At 31.2% G+C, this 17,096-nt stretch overlaps 2 protein-coding genes across 2 annotated transcripts in view; one reads left to right on the top strand and one right to left on the bottom strand.

Annotated features, from left to right (window-relative positions):
• The window catches only part of LOC139515686 (xanthine dehydrogenase/oxidase-like), a 65,257-nt gene extending 63,176 nt beyond the window's left edge, over positions 1-2,081 (bottom strand). The window contains exon 1 of the mRNA XM_071305338.1: positions 1,941-2,081. Coding sequence (XP_071161439.1) covers positions 1,941-1,985 — 45 coding nt within the window. The 5' untranslated portion in view covers positions 1,986-2,081. The remainder of the gene's footprint in view (positions 1-1,940) is intronic.
• Positions 2,082-16,858, top strand: LOC139515689 (zinc transporter 6-A-like). The gene is made up of 13 exons (XM_071305345.1): positions 2,082-2,218; positions 4,473-4,513; positions 5,069-5,152; positions 5,873-5,957; positions 6,934-6,976; positions 10,243-10,308; positions 11,571-11,651; positions 12,895-12,930; positions 14,037-14,180; positions 14,723-14,842; positions 15,196-15,298; positions 15,729-15,845; positions 16,305-16,858. The coding sequence occupies exons 1-13, from the start codon at positions 2,158-2,160 to the stop codon at positions 16,704-16,706; spliced, it is 1,383 nt and encodes a 460-aa protein (XP_071161446.1). The 5' UTR covers positions 2,082-2,157; the 3' UTR covers positions 16,707-16,858.
• Positions 16,859-17,096: the final 238 nt, after the last annotated feature.

Here is a 17,096-nt window from a genome sequence, read left to right on the forward strand (position 1 = left end):
ATCCATAGAGGGTGAATAAAATGCATAGGGGACTAGGCCTCCGGCCTCACCCCCTATGGATTTTACTAACCCTCTATGGCTCCCTATGGGGTCAGTAGCGAACCATATAACTTATAATATGTACATGATGTATTAGATATTAGATTTCAAATTCTTATCATTGCAATAATAATAACTTTAATAACACCCCTCTTTCCTAGGACTTTGGATCCAACCTGGATTGTAATGCTATCAGTACTAGTATATAAAAATAAGAAGATGATATATTCTGTACCTCATTTTGACTGCTTATTTTGTTTAGCGTTTTTGGTGTATCCTACAAGAAAGGTGATATTCTGACCCCTTATATTTCCCAGGCCCCCCCCTCAGAATCAAATGGTTGTCCCATAAGCATATTAAGAAATAAAACCAACTTTTAAATATTTTTAAGAAAATGAGAAATTCTCGACTTCGGAATAAGAGATAAAGACAGCAAAAAATAAAACTTATTAAATGAAACTATGGTAATAAAAATTAAACATGATATGCCATGCACCTTACAATAACTCAGCTCCAATGTCATTTCAAATAATATCAATACTGACCAACAATAGGTATGCAACTACATGTACTAACAGACATACATGTGAACCTCCCGACAGGAGTACAATAATCCCGTTTTCAGGGGTCTCTTCCTGTCCTCCCCTTTAGGAGAAAAAAATCCTGTGTATGAAATCTTTTATGAATGAAAATTTTCAGCCGCCATTTTTTATAATTTGTTAGGTAGTACTACGGGTGTAAGTGACAACTGTGTTAGATTTTACCTGTAAATCAAAGAGGATGTATAATTATATGGCTTCACCCAGCTTGGGTGTCAAACATACTGGTAATCAACAATGTTTACCTCTAGAAAACTGTGAATGTGTAATAAAAACTGTGTATTGGAAGATAATTGAAATCGATTTTGGTTACTTCCCTTTGATTTATCCTGTTTTAAGTTATTTTTCTATAAATAAGGTAAATTGTAAGAGGATACAAAGGATATATATATATTTTAATCAAATAGTCATAAAAAGATGGTAATTAAATGATTTTAAATGTCTTGGGACAAATAAGTAACATAAATTTAAAAAAAAAAATTGAGGAATATAGACTTCTTTGCAAGGCTTGTATTGAAATTAATATAAAAAAAATCTGACATTTATGATTAATTTGTATATCATTTGATCACTTAATTAAGGTTTTAACTTGCCTAAAAACTTCAAGGTCATAGTGTATTATTAATAGGCAGACAATAACAAATATTTGAAAAAACTAAGAAACTGAAAACAGACTCTTCTTAAATTTTCCCGAATTTAAATAAAGTAAATCCCGACGTCCCGAAATCCGAAAAAAAGAATTCCTGGATCCCGAAAGGGCCAATCCCGAAATCCCGAGCTTAAAAACACCCGATCCCGGAGTCCCGATAAAGGTCCTATCCCCCCTCATGTATCATTCAAATAGAAAGGCTAAAATATGATACTATAAAATGATAAAGATATATTGTATTCTGATGGAAAGTTGAAGAAAAAACACTTTTATAGACAATTTCTACATCAAACAGTTACATTTACGACAAAATATATGTTGATAAAAAACCTCCTGACCAAAATTTCCCAATCTCCTGATCTGATTTTCAAAGTCCATCACATCGACACATGCATGTATGAACAGGAGTTAGAGAAATAGAAAACCTTATTTGTGAGAAAATTGAAATTATGTCAGTACATGGTTTAAACTCCTTTAAATATTTATTGAGAAAAATAAAAGGCTGTTAGGCATGCAGGTATTGTTCCCATTTTAGGACACTGCAAATGACAGCCCAAGGTGTACTTTTTACACAGACTTCTAATTTTTTAGTCACTAACTTATTCAGCAACAATGTCATTACTATGTGTGAAGTTATTTAAAATGTTTCTTACCTTTTTTCCATTTACATAAAATACCAGTGGTCCCTTCTTATACATAACTCGTTAAATTTTTAATGTTTTATAAGCTTGTGTTTTCTTTTGCAAGCACCCTTATAATCCTAAATTAGCTCTATCTTTTGTGCGTTTGCTATCAATAGAGTCAATGGGCGGAGAATTTAAAGCGCCTATTAACCCAGAATATGAAACGTAAACAAATCCATACACAGAAATGAGTACTTTCCACTCAGTCCCTGATATCATACAAAGCAGTGTTTCGTTAGATTTAGATGGTATGAAATAAGAATAATGATCAATAATGAATATCATGTATTTGTCTTTCCAAATACCAGTATGGTTACATTTGTAATGCAATTGTGTTTCAGTATTTTTGTTTTTTTGGACACTTCCTAAAAAGTTTATATATTATCAATTTTATTGATTTACTTATAAAATATAGGTGTTGTTACTGATATAGCAACACTGTCAGTCTCTTCATCGAATTCTTCTTCTTCTTCTTCTTCTTCTTCTTCTTTAAGGTCAACAAGGCTTCAATACTGAAGAATACATGTTGTTGCGCATGCGTGATTGACAAAAATTTATACAAAATTTATAAAAATATTTTATAACAGTTGGAGTGTTTGTATTTACAGATTGTGATTAAAAATATATGTACATGTTTTGTTTGAAATTGTTTATTTGAAGCTAGAGAGAACAGCTGGTGTTAGCTGATCTCTAAAGCTGTCAACAGTGGTGGTTTCAATTACAGTTTGTGGTAATAAATTCCATTGAATAATTGTTCTCGGGAAGTATGACCATTTGTATGTGTCCTTGGAAGTTTGGATGTGTCTGTATGTCTGAGTATGATTTTGTCTTGTTCTGCTGTCTGTTTGTTCAAGAATATGCGATGGAATGGCAACAAGACAATGTATTACTTTATAAAATAAAATAAGTCTGGTTTTTAAGCGTCTCTCAGCTAGTGGTGGCCATTTCAACTGATTTAGCATGTTTGTGACACTGCTCGTGTAATCGTAGTTGTTGTGTACATAACGAGCAGCACGCCTCTGTACCTTTTCTAATTGTATCTGTTGTTCTTCTCGAATCCTGGTCTGTTCGGCCTAAATAGCTCCCACTCACATTTGGCTTTCAGGTTCGCACCCCACATGTTCACATTCTTTTTAAAGATTTTGTTTTGACTGGCTATAAATTAAAGGACTATGCGAACATGTGGGGTAAGAAATTGAAAGGGAGCGAACATGATATTTGGTTCATTCATGCCTTCATCAAGGTTGTTCTTAAATGTATTAGTAGTTGTCTAGTGGCCAAAAAATATGGCACAGGGCACAGGATGATACCTTTTTTTGTTTTTTTGTTATAAGATTAATATTAATTGGAAAATGGAGACTTTAAGAATAACTTTGAAATAGTTCAATTCAATTTTGCTAAATATATTTCAATATTCTAGTTATTAGTCGTCTGACATCACCATGATCACAATTTAATCAAAACTTCAGAAATTTAAAATTAACCTGTTTTAAAAAATAAGTTTTCCTTCTTTATACAATGTATCAGGTTCTCCATAAAAGCCTTAACATTTATTATTTCATGTCAATCATTGCACAAATTTGATATCAATTGTAGTGATGATAGAATTAGAATTATGTAACATGTATATTTCACTGTCTTTATTAAAGAACTTATGGATTAAAAAAATGGAACAGGATTTTTTTAATATTAGAAGAAACTCAAAAGATAAACCTTTAAATTGTTCAATCCCACTAAGTTTCCAGTGATCGGGAAGGACATGTGCCCTGCGTCTATAGCACATATTGACAAGAAATGGCGCATACAGTGACAAATGTAAGCGCCCACGTGGCGCACGATATTTTTCACTTCGTTTCGAAACGTTTAGATATTGTCAAATGGATTTACAATGTGTTCGGTGCTGCCATGTGTGTAAACACAACTGTGTAATGTTCCTCCAATAATAGGAGCACCTATATATTTTTTGGACGTCAGTTGTAGGTAATTAATCCTACATTTTTATTACATTACAATACTCATAAAACCCAGGTTTTTGGCATAAACGTATGTCCTAGGTATTTCAAAGCAACATTATTTTTTTACATGTATTTGGGGTTTCTATAGACTATTTTGGAAACTTGAGGTTAAATGGTTACTAAAGCTTGTACACAGGTTAAATAAGGGGAGAAATTAATTAGTTAATTTCCAGTGATGGTAATTTTTTTATATGCAATGAAATGTTATGTGAAATTTTTTCTATAGTACTGGACAGGATAAAACTTTACTAATGCCAAGTATTTCTTTATTTGATAGAAAGATAAATTCTGCACAATATTTTGAATAGTGCAAATTTAAAAAAGACTAATAGGGGGAAATCAATGGTGGTGTTACACCTAATAGTAGATAAAATTGATTACAAAAAAAAAATAGCAAAAGTTTTAGAATATTTTTTTTTTTTTTATAGTTCTTACAAATATGTAGTCTACATGGTCTAAGTTAACAAAAATATTATTTTTCTTGCAGATGGCCAATTCAGTAGAGAGAGAACAAAATATTACACTTCTGTAAGTATTTACTACTAATTAGTATTATAAATGACAGTCCCCCCCTTTTCAAGCTCAGCAACCTGCCATCCCAAAATTAAAAAAACATAGGAAACCAACAAATGATAGCTCTAAAATTACAGTCAACATTAATTTTGGATCTCCAAATGCATTATGTCTTTCTGATAAGTGCTGTGTTTATTGTATTATAAAGAAAATACCTAAATGATTATAATTTATTTTATTTTATCTAAGTTATATCTAAGAGAAATATATTATTGAGTTTCTGTTGATAGTTTTTTTTACTAAGGATGTTGTAACTTGCATTTACCATGTTTACAAAACTAAACTAGTGACTTTTCAAATTTAATAACCCAATGTTTTTTTAAACCTAGCTATAATATTGTCTGTTTAATTTCCATATTTCACAATCAGACCTTTTCTTGTATATATAATATAGCATTGACTAGTTATTTATCATATGATCTTAAACTGTAAAAAATAAATCTATTTTCAAAAATTGTTTGCTTGCAATTTTGCTTATTAAAGTGTATGTATATTTTTCTTTTATTTCAGGGAACAATTTACCCTTTAGCTACACAAAAATCTTTCTTCAAAACAGTGCTCAAAGAAATATCTAATGTAACAAGACTACAACAGGTATATTTTGTCAAAACACAAATCTTTATACTGTTTTTAAAATTATAAATGGATCAGATACTAACATTTCTATTTCTATCAAACTATTTATTATACATAAGCAATTTTTATCAATCTTTTTATTTTTTCTGAAGCTGTCTTTTGATTTGTGAAACTATTAAACATGTAGTAACTTTTAAAATTTGTCAGTTTCAAGGGAGATAATTAGTTATTTTTGTTGGATATCCAAATATCTAAATAGAGTTATTTCCCTTGTCACAATGCTGCACATACTTAGTTTGTTTAACTTTTTGTGGTTTGACTTGCTTATTCTATTGGACATGATAAAGAAAACATAGCAGCATGATATCAAACATGACAGGTAAAAAATAATAGAAGTTTTCTACACCAAATTTTCAAAAACAGCACAAAGGAAAGCATTGAAAATGGAAAAAAAGAATGTGTAAAATAGACGACATCCTGACCAAAGAGCAGAACACAGCCAAAAGGCTACCAATGGGTCAGTTTCTGATCTGTAGGTGGGGGTCTATGAGTTGGAACCTCCTTTTTTATTTTCCAATCAATGCATTTGAAAAGGAAAATATGGTTGAAACCCCCAATTTGTCCCTTTTGGACATGGTAAATAAATGGCTGTATCTGCCCCTAATGTTCAACTGATATTTAAGGCATTTAATCAGTAAATATTTATAGTGAATGTTTTCATCTTTTTTTTCTTTTCAGAGTAAAAAGATACTAACATTTTTAGTATTTAATTTTATTTGTACCTTTGTGTTGTTAATATGGTGTCACACAACCAACAGTATGGGTAAGTATGGACTCCTTTGTTATATCATTTATTCATAGCAATATAAAAGGGACGAAAGAGGAAGAGTCAAACTCATAAATCCAAAATAAACTGACAACGCCATGGCTAAAATGAAAAAGACAAATAGACAAATGATAGTACGCAAGAAACAGCATAGAAAACTAAAGACTGTGCAACACAAACCCCTTCAAAAGCTGGGGGTGATCTCAGGTAAGCCAGAAGGGTAACCAGATCCTGCTCCACATGTGGCACCCGTCGTGTTGCTCATGTTAATACATAATATATGATTGAATTATAAATCAATTTGAAATAAAAACAAATTAAGGTGTTCATAATCACTTTTAATTTTAAAACATTTATAAAATAATAGATGCCATTTTCATACAAATGCTGGTCTTTTATTGGATGAAAGGTGAATCATTTGATTCCCTCATATGTTTCCAATTCACATTTTACATTACTTATACATGTATATATATTCTATATATGAAAAATTGATACAAGTATTTGATATTATCATTGTATGATGAATATTTTTGGAGCTACATGTATCTTATCATCTTCATTTTGCAAATTTGAACTTTATGACCTTTTGTTGTTTGAAGGTCAATGGACAATTTCTGCCAAAGTTTTGTCTTATTGTTCTTTTTTCAGATTCGAAATGTTAATAACAAAAATATTTTTATTTTAGAGAACTGTAAATATAAAAACTGAATGCTGTGTTTAATTTATAAAAAATGAAATCAAGCCATGATCACAATTTAGCAAGAAAGGCTTCCACTCATGCAAAATGTAAAGTTCACTTGCTTTCACATTCTATAAATTACCAACAAAATCACTTCAGTTCTATAACAAAAACTAACACATAAAAAGATACAAAAGTTAACCAAAATAGACGTCAATAGGCAATATGCATTTTTTAACAAGAAAAAGATATAATGTTCTGGTGAAAAGTTGTTTTTCTTTATTTTTCTAGCCTTAACAGCCTATACCTATCTCACAATGTTCGACTTTTTAAGGTAAGTTGTTTTATTGTCATTTATTACTTTCTTAATCTTTTGCTATAAGTCTTCAGGAAATTATTTATGAAGACACATAATTTGCTTGAAAATTACAGGAAAAAAAAGATGTGGAAGGTAGCAAGGGTACTTTCTTATGGTGGTACCCAACACTTTCCCTAAAATTAATTTGGATAGTTTAATTTTCATAAAATTTTATCAAAGTATTTACTTAGACCCCTTTTACAAAAATATAAAAATTTCAAAAATTTTGAACTGTTTTGTCAGAAAAATTACACTGGTTATATAGCAGTTTGACAAACACCAATTTTGATCATTGAGAAGCTCAATATTCCCTTTACAACACAACGTAATTAAAACGTTTAGCTGACTTAACAGAGTTATCTCTCTGTAGTGTTAGGTACCGATTTAACTCATGAGTAGAAGAAAAACTGACAGTACCAAGACAAAAAACAGAAAATAGCAAAAAGTCCACAAAACACTAGATAGGAAACTAGAGACTGAGGTTGTTAAGTTAAGTTCGCTTCCAACCAACATTAGAAGGTCAGCATATGATAATGAATATTGATGATTAACACTTCATTGTGAAATTGCACCTTTATATGGGTGTCATTTCCTGGTTGTATTAGTAAAGCTTAGGAAGGCTGTAAAGACGATGGTAGTTTTTGATTATTTTGAAATCTCACCATAATAGGAGTTATTTCCTGATATGTAATCAGGTTTGCGTAAGACAGTAGTGGAGATTTAAGTTCTTTGTAAGATTTAAGATTTTAGGGTCGGCTTTTTAACATTCTCATTTATTTGCTATAAATGAGTAGGAATTAATGACGACATTATAATTTGCTGGGGAAAAAGACTGAAGATATCAAAGGGACATTTAAAACTCTCAAGTCGAAAAAAAACTGACAATGTAGTGAGCGAAGAGATCTGAACACTCCATATGAGAGTTATTTCTCTTCATTTATTTATTTGTAAAAGGTGAAATGGGATAGTCAGGCTATTCATTAGGAGGTGGTACCCGGTACTTTTACCCTCCTCCTTTTACCCTATATATAAAATATTCATGGAATAAATTGAAAAGTACCACCTAGAAACGTGGAAAGTACCAGTCAACATGAAAGATAATGAAACCCCTAGATAGTATCTCATAAGCAATTTAGTTATAGAGACCTAAAGAAAATTTGTAATTATCACTTCAGGTGAAATCGCACCTTATTATAGGTGTTATTTCCTGGTCTTGTAATTAACACTTGTGTAGACAATAAAGATCATGGTACACTAGATTTTGATTATTTTGTAAATTAAAGTTCAATGCAATTTCCAATAATTTTGTAGATTAAAGTTCATGTTAGTTTTCACTTAAAATGTACGTACATGTGTACTACAAAATTTAGAGTTCATATTAATTTTCACCTTTAAACTGTTAAAGTGTGTATGAAATCCCATCTTATTATAGGTGTTATTTACTTTTCTTGTTAAAAAAGCTTGTGTAAGACCCTAAAGATTATGAAAGCGTTAGATTACATGTACTTGTGAATTAAAGTTCAATGCAATTTTCAATTATTTTGTAGATTAAAGATCACGTTAATTTTCACTTTCGTTGCGTATGAAATCGCACCTTGTTATAGGTGTTACTTCCTGGTCTTGTTAATAACACTTGCGTAAGACAAAAATTCATGGTAGTTTTTGCTAATTTTGTAAATTAAAGTTCAATGTAATTTTGTATTATTTTGTAGATCAAAAAGTTTTCACTTAAAGTCACTGTACTACAAAAATCAAAGTTCATGTTAATTTTCACTTTTATTATGTATGGTACAAATCTGTAAATAATCTCCAGTGTTGACGCCTGTTTATCATGAGTATTTGTTGTTTAGAATGTCAATGAAATAAAAATGTGTGTAGCAAACAAAAACCCACTTAAATATCAACATTATGAAAATTACGAAATCGAACTCCCTGACTGCGATGAGAAGGACATATTTACACAAGAAAACACAAAAATCATAACCAAACACACATTAAAATGTATTGTAAATGACAAACATGATCATGAAGTTACAAATTAAATTTCAAAAAGAACCATGTTTTTGTTATGAAAATATTTTCCCCCTGATTCCACATAGTATTGGACATGATAAAGAGTAAAAAGTAAAATCACAAAAATACTGGACTCTAAGGAAAATTCAAAAAGGGAAGTCCCCAATCAAATGCCAAAATCAAAAGTTCAAACACATCAAACGAATGGATAACAACTGTTATATTCCTGACTTGGTACAGGCATTTTCTAAGAAAACTAAGTGTGAATATATATTATGCACGCCCTTCCACAAAGAATTAAATGAAACTTTAACACAATATGATAAAGAAGATGTGGTGGGATTGCCAATGAGACAACTTTTAAGAGACATAAGCTTATTTATGATTATTAAGAAATGATATCTGAAGCAAATTTTTTTTTAATATTTTACTGATAGATGCCAGACTTTTTTTTTTTTTTTCAGTTAACATTTAGTTGCAATTTGGTGTTAAATATTTTTATGTATCAAAAACTTTTACGAAAATCCTCACCAAAATACATAGTGCTTGGATTTTAACAAATCATATTAGAATCAAGAACCCCTTCTTTAATTCCTTGTGTCAAAGATTATGAAAATTTACAACTTAGGAACATTTGCTTTGTATGCACCAGTCTCTTTCCCTAACCTAAAAGTGTACAAGCTGGGCCCTTTCAGCCATGTTAGTTTCTGGTTTGTTTGTATATTTACAAAATTCAAATATTTTTTCGCACATGTTATTATTCATTTATGTTTCTAAACAGCATAAACTGGTTAAAACTGGGAAGATATTTACAGTTTGAAACAAACATCGAAAAAAAAAGATGACCATGAACTGTAATCTACTGTATTATTCTATCAATCCCTGGTCACTGATTGATGTTATATTGTGATCATCCTTCTCATCTACTCTAAACTTTTGTCTTTTGTTTTATTTTTGTTTTCTTTTGTATTAAAGTTCATGTTAATTTTCCCATTTGTTTTGAATATTTCAAACTGTAAAAGGCTTTAAACCAGTTTCTTTTGTTTAGAAGAATCTGAATAGAATGGAAACTTGTCCTTTTTAAAGGATCAAGATATGAAAGAATTAGATTTAAGAAATTTACATCATTTATTTGTTTGTCATAACAGTTATTTGTAGGTATATATTTACAGCCTAAACTATGTACATTTTCATCCAACAAAAACATAAAATCCTATTTGTCTTTTCAGTTTATTGGTATGTCTGTTGACTTTATGGGTACAGATACAAAAACCTACATCAACATATTCATTTGGGTATGAGAGTAATATACATTGTAATTCATCATAAAAGAGGGGCAAAAAATACTAGAGGGACAGTCAAACTCATAGATCCAAAACAAACTGACAATGCCATGGCTAAAAATGAAAAAGACAAACAGAAAAACAATAGTACACATGACACAACATAGAAAACTAAAGAATAAACAACACGAACCCCAACAAAAACTAGGGGTGATTTCATCATAAAAGAGGGGCAAAAGATACTAGAGGGACAGTCAAACTCATAGATCCAAAATAAAGTAACAATGCCATAGCAAAAAAATAATAAGACAAATAAACAAATAATAGTACAAAAAACACAACATAGAAAACTAAAGACTAAACAGCACGAACCCCACCAAAACTGGGGGAGATCTCAGGTGCTCCCGAAGGGTTAGCAAATCCTTCTGCACATGTGGCACCCATCCTGTTGCTCATGTTATTACAAAACTGGTAAATAGTCTAATTTGGTAGGTCACATTCATGGTGAAAAGGAAAGTGAATTGTAATTACAACTTGAGGAACATATCTGATATCATCTGTGAAATGGTTATTCAATAATGGTCAACCAATTCGTAATGGTGTCCGTAAAATTTATGAAGGGATGATTTCAACTTCATCATTTAATTTTAACCCCCCCCCTCCCTCCAACACTTTTTTTTTCATAGATTGAAAATGGTGATTCAAAAAGGAATGTAATTGGTAATCCTCAAGTGCCAAATGCTACTGTGTGTAACAGTTAGTGAAAATAAGCCTGTAATTTTAATCAACATGCATCACATTGTATTTTTGAGCTACAATAAGTGAAAAACAGATTTTCATTTTATTTTGCAATAAAAAAAACTTAAAATATCATGTGAGGTTGCCTTTTAGAACCCTAATCATATAATGTTGAAAGACCATTCTAAAAAACAGTTTTCTATGCACAGGACACATATTTTGGAATAATCTTCATCAAGTACACTTCAGTTTAGAAAGGCAATGGTAGTTATAAAAAAAGAAAATGTGGTATGATTGCCAATTAGACAACTCTCCACAGGAGACCAAATGATATAGATATTAACAACTATAGGCCACTATACAGCCTTCACCAATGAGCAAAACCAATACTACATAGTAATCTGTTAAAAACCCTTTTGTAAAACAATTGAAAAGAGAAAACTAATGTCCTAAATTTTGTACAAAATAATGAACGAAAAATAAATATGTACATAATGTTATGGTTGACATATGAACTTGTTCATTTTGTTTTACAGATATGAAAGATATGAGGTATTAGGAGTATTTGCCAGTACCATGCTAGCACAGTTAGGATCTTTGTTTATTTTAAAAGAAAGGTTAGTGGCTTGGTGTTGAACTCAATTAATGTTATAGAACAAAATAAAAAAGAATTCATGTATTCAAGGGAAAAATCTGTTGTGCCATAAATAAAAATATTACCAGTAGTGTAAAGAGCTAATTATTGGTTGCATGCACTAATTTTATGCCTGCAAAAATTTTATGCATGGAAAAAAATGAAAACTAATCTGACTATGCGGTATGGGCTTTGCTCATTGTTGAAGACCGTACGGTGACCTATAGTTGTTAATGTCTGTGTCATTTTGGTCTTTTGTGGATAGTTGTCTCATTGGCAACCATACCACATCTTCTTTTTTGTATTGAAATAATTTCATGCATTCAAAGCACTTTTCTGGATTTATCAGTAATGCTCAAAGCCAAATATTTTTATGCCGAGGATTATATAAGAACTTAAACAGTTGGGAGAGCTGTTCGACAAAAAAAGTACCTAAAAATAACAAAATTCTTATAAGGTCAACTTTACTTCAGGAAGTTGGAAACCAATAATTTTGAAATGACCAACAATATAAAAATCCTTGTAAATCTAGTATCTAGAAGAGGATAGTGCTATACAATTTTGAACTTGAAAGAAGTGTCATAAACTATATATTGTCATAAACTATATGTACAGTGACCTATAGTTGTTTAAAATGTCTGTGTCATTTTGGTCTCTTGTGGACAGTTTTCTCATTGGCAATCATAGCACATCTTCTTTTTTATATATGAATATAATTGATAGATTGAATGATTGGTGTTTAAGGTCACTTTGTACACTATTGTGCTATTTCATGGTGTTTAAATTTTATTGGTGGAAGACGCAGGAGTTCTTTGAGAGAATTATCGACCATCAGTAGGAAAACTAACAATCCTGGCCAATTAAGATTGGAGTTGAGCACACCTGCCTAGTGTGGGATTAGAACTAACATCCTCAGTGTTGACAGGCTAGTGAAGAAGTTGTGCAACAACTTACACTAAACAGCCACCAAATCCCCAATATGAAAATGAAAAAACAATAAGGTGATGTGGTATGACTGCCATTGAGACATCTATCAAACAGAGATGTTTGTCTTCAATTTCAGCAACTATAGGTCAACATGCGGTCTTTAACAAGGAAAAAAACCATACATCCTGTTCATTTGACATTACTATGAAATTCTTCTTCAGCAGAAACTTTTTATTTTTGATTATTTATTTCAATGTTGTAAATTGAAAAATATGAAATTTGTATTTTTTTACTTTCAGTGTAGAGCGAATGTTTATACAACCTGATATACACACGTAAGTCTTTGATTTAGTACTTTAAACCATACCTCTCCTTGATTCAGTACTTCAACCCACACAAGTCCTTGATTTAGTATGTTTCTCCACACAAATCCTTGATTTAGTACTTTTACCAACACAAGTCCTTGGAATATAACTTTTATCAACACTAAAACTTTGTTTGTTTTTTTAAATGACTTCATATGTATACCATATAAAGGTAACAACATCAACTGTTTGTGTGATGCTTTGAAATTGGGGAAGATCAATGTTAATTACTGTGCCCTTAAAGAGGTTCCTCTTGATAGCAAAAATGATATTTAAAATATATATCAATTACAAACGAAAGTGAACCAACGCCTGGTGAGTCTGTAGTACGGTAGAGTCCATAAAGTGGATACCTCGCCGGGTATGCAGGGTCGTTATGATAAAAAAACATAAAATGTAGAGAGTCTTATAACAACAACACTTTAGGGACTGCTGCAGAAAATTTATTGATCGACATGTTTCGGTGCCTAGGGCGCCGTCATCAGGATAAAAACAATACATAAAATCATGCTGAAGAACAAAATCTATACACAGCCTGACAACTTATTGTATTATTCTTTCCACGATGCAAGAGGACAAACACATGTTGGCAGAATAATTTTAACAAACATTTTCACAACAAAAACATTTTATTTTAATTTCTTTTTATAGTTTACTTCCATACTTACAATGAACTTTCACTTTCACTTTCAGTTGCTATTAACAACGTTACTTACCATTGTAACATTGTGATGTTTAAATTTTAACAACCTGATTTTGTTCTTTAGCATGATTTTATGTATTGTTTTTATCCTGATGACGGCGCCCTAGGCACCGAAACATGTCGATCAATAAATTTTCTGCAGCAGTCCCTAAAGTGTTGTTGTTATAAGACTCTGCATTTTTAAATATATATATATTAAAAGTTTAACAAGTAAGGAAGAATAAAACAATACTGTGAAATCAGATAGTGCAGCTTTCACAGTGTATTGACTTAATTTTCATTTTTTTTTAACACAGCTAAAATAAAGTTTAAAACAAATGGATATATATTTAGAAAATCTTTTGTTTAAATAAGTGTTTTCTTTTAATTTCAGAGGTAGATTGTTGATAGGTACATTGTTTGCCTTCTTTGTGCATTTTACCCTTACATACAGTATAAACAACAGAGCCATGAACCATGTTGTTGATGCATCCAGTTCTAGCTGGTTACAGGAACACATGACAGATATGTCAGAGAGGTGAGTAGACATGATTTGTTCTAGCTGGTTACAGGAACACATGACAGATATGTCAGAGAGGTGAGTAGACATGATTTGTTCTAGCTGGTTACAGGAACACATGACAGATATGTCAGAGAGGTGAGTAGACATGATTTGTTCTAGCTGGTTACAGGAACACATGACAGATATGTCAGAGAGGTGAGTAGACATTAGCAATGTCATGAACCCTTGTAGTTCAAGTTTTTTAAAGGAAGATATGCATATCATGGACCCTATGTTACAGAAATGTACAAAATAGCATCAGTAGTCAAAGAGCCCACAGAGACCTGGTTAGCTGATTAAATTTTTGTTTTTATCAATGTTTTACAAGTCTTAATTTGTGTTTTCTGTTTGTTTGTATTACGTTCTCATTGCTTTTAACGTTGACACCAAACATTTAATCAGCTAACCAAGTCCCTGTGACTCAATCATGCTGTTAATTTGTCAAGTCTAAGTTGGTTATTAAAACACATGACATATTTCTGAAATAGCTGATTTGAGTATTGTCTCTGTTTTTGTAGTGTGTGCCATATAATACCTGGTTTGAGTAAACTGTTGTTACCAAGGATTAACCCAATGGCCCTGATTGGTTTTACTGGAGGAATAGCAGTTATTATAACACATATACTTATTGACACCAAGTAAGTATAGGCTGGATTATTCTCTAGACATAATAAAACAAGGACAAAACAAATTATCCTGATTCTTGGGTTATCAGTACATGTAATATTATAAATCAATTTATAAGAATAAGTGTGGATTTGGACGAAGAACAAATATTTATGAAATAGCTTTTCCACAACACAATACAAAAACCAATAAGAATTATTTATTTTAATGAAATAAGATAGGAATTTTAGATTCAGAAAGTAATAATGATTAGTCATCACTACCTTATTCATACGACAACATCTTGAACTGTTTCTTTTTACTGTTTTAGCTGATATTCCTCAATGTTTTGTATGATATCATGTGACATGATTTCTATTTATAGATTATATCACTCAGCAGATACTTGGGCAGCTGTATCTATAGCTATCATGACATGTGGCACTATGTTTCCAATGAGTGCATACACTGGCAAAATTCTTTTGCAGGTATGAAGAATATCATAATGATGTTCATAGATTATCGTTGATTATCTCAACGAGATTGATTTTCTTGCTTGAGCGGGTACTGGGAAATTAAGAAAAGCAATCAAGTTGAGATGTCCAATGATAATCTGTTTATTTTGCTTTTTTACCTATGACAACGTTGTTAATTTTCATTGACAACAACACCTGTGCCCTTAATGTCTAGTAATGATTTTTCTTATCACTCGACTGTGCTTAGAAAGGAAAATTTCATAAAATAGCAATAATTGATTTTACATTGTTTACCTTTTCTCACAAAAATAAATTAATCTACAGTAATGCAACACTTTATCTTGACTAAACAGAATGTAACCCTTGTCATAATTCAACAATGATAATTCCCATACTACAACAACACATCTTGGCCAATCAGAAATTTTTATTTATTTTTCAGACAACACCCTCACATTTACTAAGTCAGTTAGACAAAATAATACGTGAAGCCTCTACATTAGATGGTGTGTTGGAGTTTAGACATGAACATTTCTGGACGTTATCATTTGGAACACTGGTGAGACTTTTATACAAGTTTGATGTTTACTTTAGTATCCTATTTTATAATAAAAGCTCCCATAATGTGTTATCTCCAATGATCTAGACAATGAAACACTAATTTTGGCAGGTGGGATAAGTTCTTTGCATATTTTTCTTTCAAATTGTTCTGTAAAAAAAATATTCCAGCATGCTGTTGCTAAGATAATTTTTGCAATAATAAGTATCTCCACACAATGATGGAATCAAATATTCCAAGTGTATATAGATCATGATGGTTTACAAATTAAATGCAAAGTGAATAGTGGTACAATTTTTCAGCATTATATATTTTAAACTCTTTAATATCAACTGTAGTTAGAGGAAAACAGTGTAACCTTATCTAAATCATTGTAGCTCCTCATATTTATTTTATTCTTTAGTACATTTTAACAGCATCTCTAACTGAAGGAATAAATTGTTACATTATCTTTTTCAGGCAGGATCAGTACAAGTAAGAGTTAGACGTGACGCTGATGAACAGATGGTCCTAGCTCATGTCTACAGTAGGTTATCTAGCATGGTCAGTATGTTGACCATTCAAATATTCAAAGACGATTGGACAAGGGCTTCAGGTTTTAGTGTGCTAGGTAGTCCAGCATTCTCACAAAGTTTTGGAACATCAGGACAATATCAACAACGTGGGCCATCACCAATATTAGACACTGGATATAGGTCAAATGTTGAAGGTCATGGACATAGTCACAATCAAGGTCATGGTCATAGTCATGGACAAGGTCATGGTCATAGCCATGGTCATGGGCACAGTCATGGAGTTTCATCAGACTTTAAATCATCAACTCCAACAAGAGGAGTAAGCTATGTCACTGGAAAATCATAATGTGACTTACTTTCAAGTCAAATTCTCAAGGTCGTTGTCATAGTTACAGTCAAGGAGTGAAAGCAAGTTTTAAAGATTACACATCAAATTGATACCATAGAGATTCAGTCTTGAACAAATATTTTTGTTTATGTAATAAAGTTATAAATACATTCTTTTTCCTTCACCCATGAAAACCCACGAATAACAATGCATCAACAGTATATGTCACTTTATATGATAGTATTATGAACAAGAGTGTAAGGAAACAGTTGATTGGTACAATATACTATTATCTATATGGGGGAAAAGAAGCAAAGATTTAGAAAACTATTGTTCAATTAAACTTTATAAAGGATTTGCTAACCTTTTTCTCTCACCTGATCTTTTAAACTCCCTTTTTTTCCCCTA

Source organism: Mytilus edulis, chromosome 3 (assembly GCF_963676685.1).
Source record: "Mytilus edulis chromosome 3, xbMytEdul2.2, whole genome shotgun sequence".
NCBI classification, from domain to species: Eukaryota; Metazoa; Mollusca; class Bivalvia; order Mytilida; family Mytilidae; genus Mytilus; species Mytilus edulis.